Raw genomic sequence first — 3,063 nt, 5'->3', positions numbered from 1 at the left:
AAACAATGAGGGGCCAGGGAGATAGCTCAGTAGAATAAGCGCAAGCACAGGGTCCTGAGTTCAATCCCTAGTACCACACACACACAAAAAGACAATCAAAGCATACAAAAACTGTGGGATAATTTGGAAGACACTGGCATAATTGCTGAATCTGAAGCAAAATGCCCAAATTTTACTGCCACATTTGATTATTCAGTAGGATAACCACTATTTTCCTTTTCTAATGTCTCCATATTACTGACACATAAAAGTAAATAATTATGTGAACAAATGCAAAAGACCACACTTTTATCCTGCCAAGAAAATCCTTTTCTACTACAATCATGTCATCTCTTGAACTAGAAATTACCTTGTAAATAATTTTATATTGAACTGTATTTCAATATAAAGGAGACTTCCATTTAAATACACTGATTAAAAATTTTATCAGATCTTTAAACTATGAAAGGACACATTCTGTAAGCTCTTCTGGGTCAATGTTATTTAAATAAAAGATTGAAGCAGTAAAGTCAGTCTATTCACAAAACAGCACATCAGAAATCCCTCAAATGGAAACTCCACATATCTTCTTGTTCAAATCAACTGTCATTTCCCTCCAGGACTCAAAAAGTTGTGAAATCACACATCCATACATAGCCTATTTTCAGCATATATTGTTACTATATAAACAGTGCAGTTTTGTTACAAAATCAACATACCTAGAATGGGAAGCCATAACAATTCTTATGTGGCATTCAGGGATTATGTTCCTGACAAAAAAAGCTGTATAATTTTTAAATGTTACTCATGCAGTAGGTGCTAAACTAATAGGCTGTGTTTAAGGGAGGAGGTTAGGTCAAATATCTAGCAGGAACGAAGTTGAATCCTGGTCAAATATCTAATAGGAAAGAAGTCCACAATACCACCACTTCAGTAAAACTGGCTTACTTTACGTTATTCTTCGGCAAACCATTTCCAAGCTCATTTTTAAAAGCGCAGTCTGTTATTTAAATATGCAGTATGTAATTAAATGTCTATATAAGTCTATTTCCCCTCAGACATTTAAACCCATGCTTTTTGACAAACCCCTGAGCTCTAAATCCTGGCTACTGAGAAACAGAGCTGTCACATTTCAGGCTCGAAGGGTTGGTTAGAGACCTCAAAGGCCTTGTCACAGCTACACAAAAAGAATAAACACTGCAAGCAAGGCAAAATAAAAAAGAAACCCAGCTCTTTACAGGAAGTCTAAAACATGCTTTTCCCATATTGATATGCTTGAACACTACATACTTTCTCTTGCTCTCACTAATTTCTTTTCAATCCTGAGAATTCAAAAAACATTTAATTGCACCTCATCAGCTATCAGAAGTAATACAAATTGCGGGGGAGGGGAAGGGTATTTTCCAATTGCAGTTTTCCCCCTCCTCTCCCCTGGCTTCATTTCTTGAAACCCACTTCTTTCCTTTATTTAATTTTCTGTCTTCTCTTCTTGCTAGATATGTGCACATTTATCTAATCAGGTTTCGAAATAACATAAATGATGGCCTATGAATCAATCATTTGCAACTATATGTGACATTATAATTTGTTGCTGCTTATAAATGATTTAACTCAGTCCCAAAGGCAATTGGTTCCTTGAGCCAATAGATGAATACTCCAAATAGGAAATAAAAAGCATGCTTTTCCAATCCAAACTGACAATACAATATCCTTTTCTTACAGAAACGTTTGGAAAGTGTATTTATTACACACAAATAGCTAGAACACAAGTGCAGACATTTTTCAGGCCTGTTACTGCAAAGCTGTTTGGTCTTCCTGCCACAATAGCTCAGAGTTATGTCACGCTGGCTTGTGTGTGAACCTTGATCACTTGGTTCCCGAACATTTCTCAGAGATAATAATCAATAGAATTCCCATTCGAGAAATGGTATTTTCTTGCTTACTGCTACAGCAAATGTTTGGCGGTTTATTTTAAGATTTCAGGGAAATTTGTGCCATACACTTCCCGTTTTTTCTTCTAGCCCTGATTCCAAAGATATTAAAATGTCCGTTTTAAACAAAAGGTTTCTACGGGCTTCCACGAGAGTCACCGAGGCTGCACTGGCTTTCAGTAGTAGCTCTTGTGAATCCAGGCCTCCATCTGGGTTGCCTCATTAAACAAAAGATACCCTCACTGTCAACAACCACGAAGCACAATGATCCCCTATTGCTGATCTTCATTCGGAAAGAATGGTGCAGGCGAGAAACACGCCTGTCACCATTCGCTGACCAAGAAACTCTTCTGGGGTCCCTCCCTTCGCCGATCTGTCGGTAAGGAACAGCTCCCGTGTGACACAAGGGGCTTACCCTCCGGCCCCGCCCCGCCCCCCAAACCTAAGCCCCCTTTCTGTGGAACCCTAGGACTCGGTTCCCTCAACCCTCCTTGAAGGATCCAGTCGCAATTCTGCCCACCATTCCCGACCCAGAAGGCATAACAATGGATGCTCATGGATCACCCCAACAGCCGCCAAGCCCCCGGCTCTGCCCGCCACCCTCCGGGCCACACACAGCTGCGGGTGGCACCACCCCACCGGCGCCCGCGCGGCGCGGCCAGTTCGAGCCCTCGGCCCACCTTCCCGCCCCCGTGTCTCTCCCAGGAAAGAACGGCCCTGCTGCCGTTTAGCAGATGCAGAGCGGATAACGCACAGCCCTGGGGGACCCGAAAGGCACCCGCCGCCACATCAGGCAGAGCAGCCTCGACCCTCTGCACGCGCGCGCGACTGTGTGTGTGCGCGCGCGGGCGGCGGCCCGGCCGCACTCACCGAGCAGCAGCAGCTTGAGCTCCCGGCGCGCGTCCCGCTTGTCCCTGCGGAGCTGCCGCTCGATCTCGTCGTTGATCCGCCGGGCCTCCTTGGCCTCCTCGCTCAGGCAGCACGCCATGATGGACTCCAGAGTCATGCTTCCCGAGTGCCGTCGCCGCAGCCCCGCTGGCACCCCGCTCACACGCGCGCACACCCTCCCGCCCTCGCTCCCCCGAGGCAGCGGCCGCCGTGGAGCCCCCGCCGCCCGGGCGCGCGACCGGAACGAGCTCGGGGAACCGCCGCG

At 45.9% G+C, this 3,063-nt stretch overlaps 1 protein-coding gene across 1 annotated transcript in view; it reads right to left on the bottom strand.

Annotated features, from left to right (window-relative positions):
• The window catches only part of LOC111818563 (guanine nucleotide-binding protein G(q) subunit alpha), a 329,132-nt gene extending 326,078 nt beyond the window's left edge, over positions 1-3,054 (bottom strand). The window contains exon 1 of the mRNA XM_023722989.1: positions 2,781-3,054. Coding sequence (XP_023578757.1) covers positions 2,781-2,916 — 136 coding nt within the window. The 5' untranslated portion in view covers positions 2,917-3,054. The remainder of the gene's footprint in view (positions 1-2,780) is intronic.
• Between the last annotated feature and the right edge of the window lie 9 nt (positions 3,055-3,063).

This window comes from Octodon degus, unplaced genomic scaffold (assembly GCF_000260255.1).
Source record: "Octodon degus isolate 3935 unplaced genomic scaffold, OctDeg1.0 scaffold00095, whole genome shotgun sequence".
Taxonomy (NCBI): domain Eukaryota; kingdom Metazoa; phylum Chordata; class Mammalia; order Rodentia; family Octodontidae; genus Octodon; species Octodon degus.
This window is presented reverse-complemented; position numbering and strand designations above follow the sequence as displayed.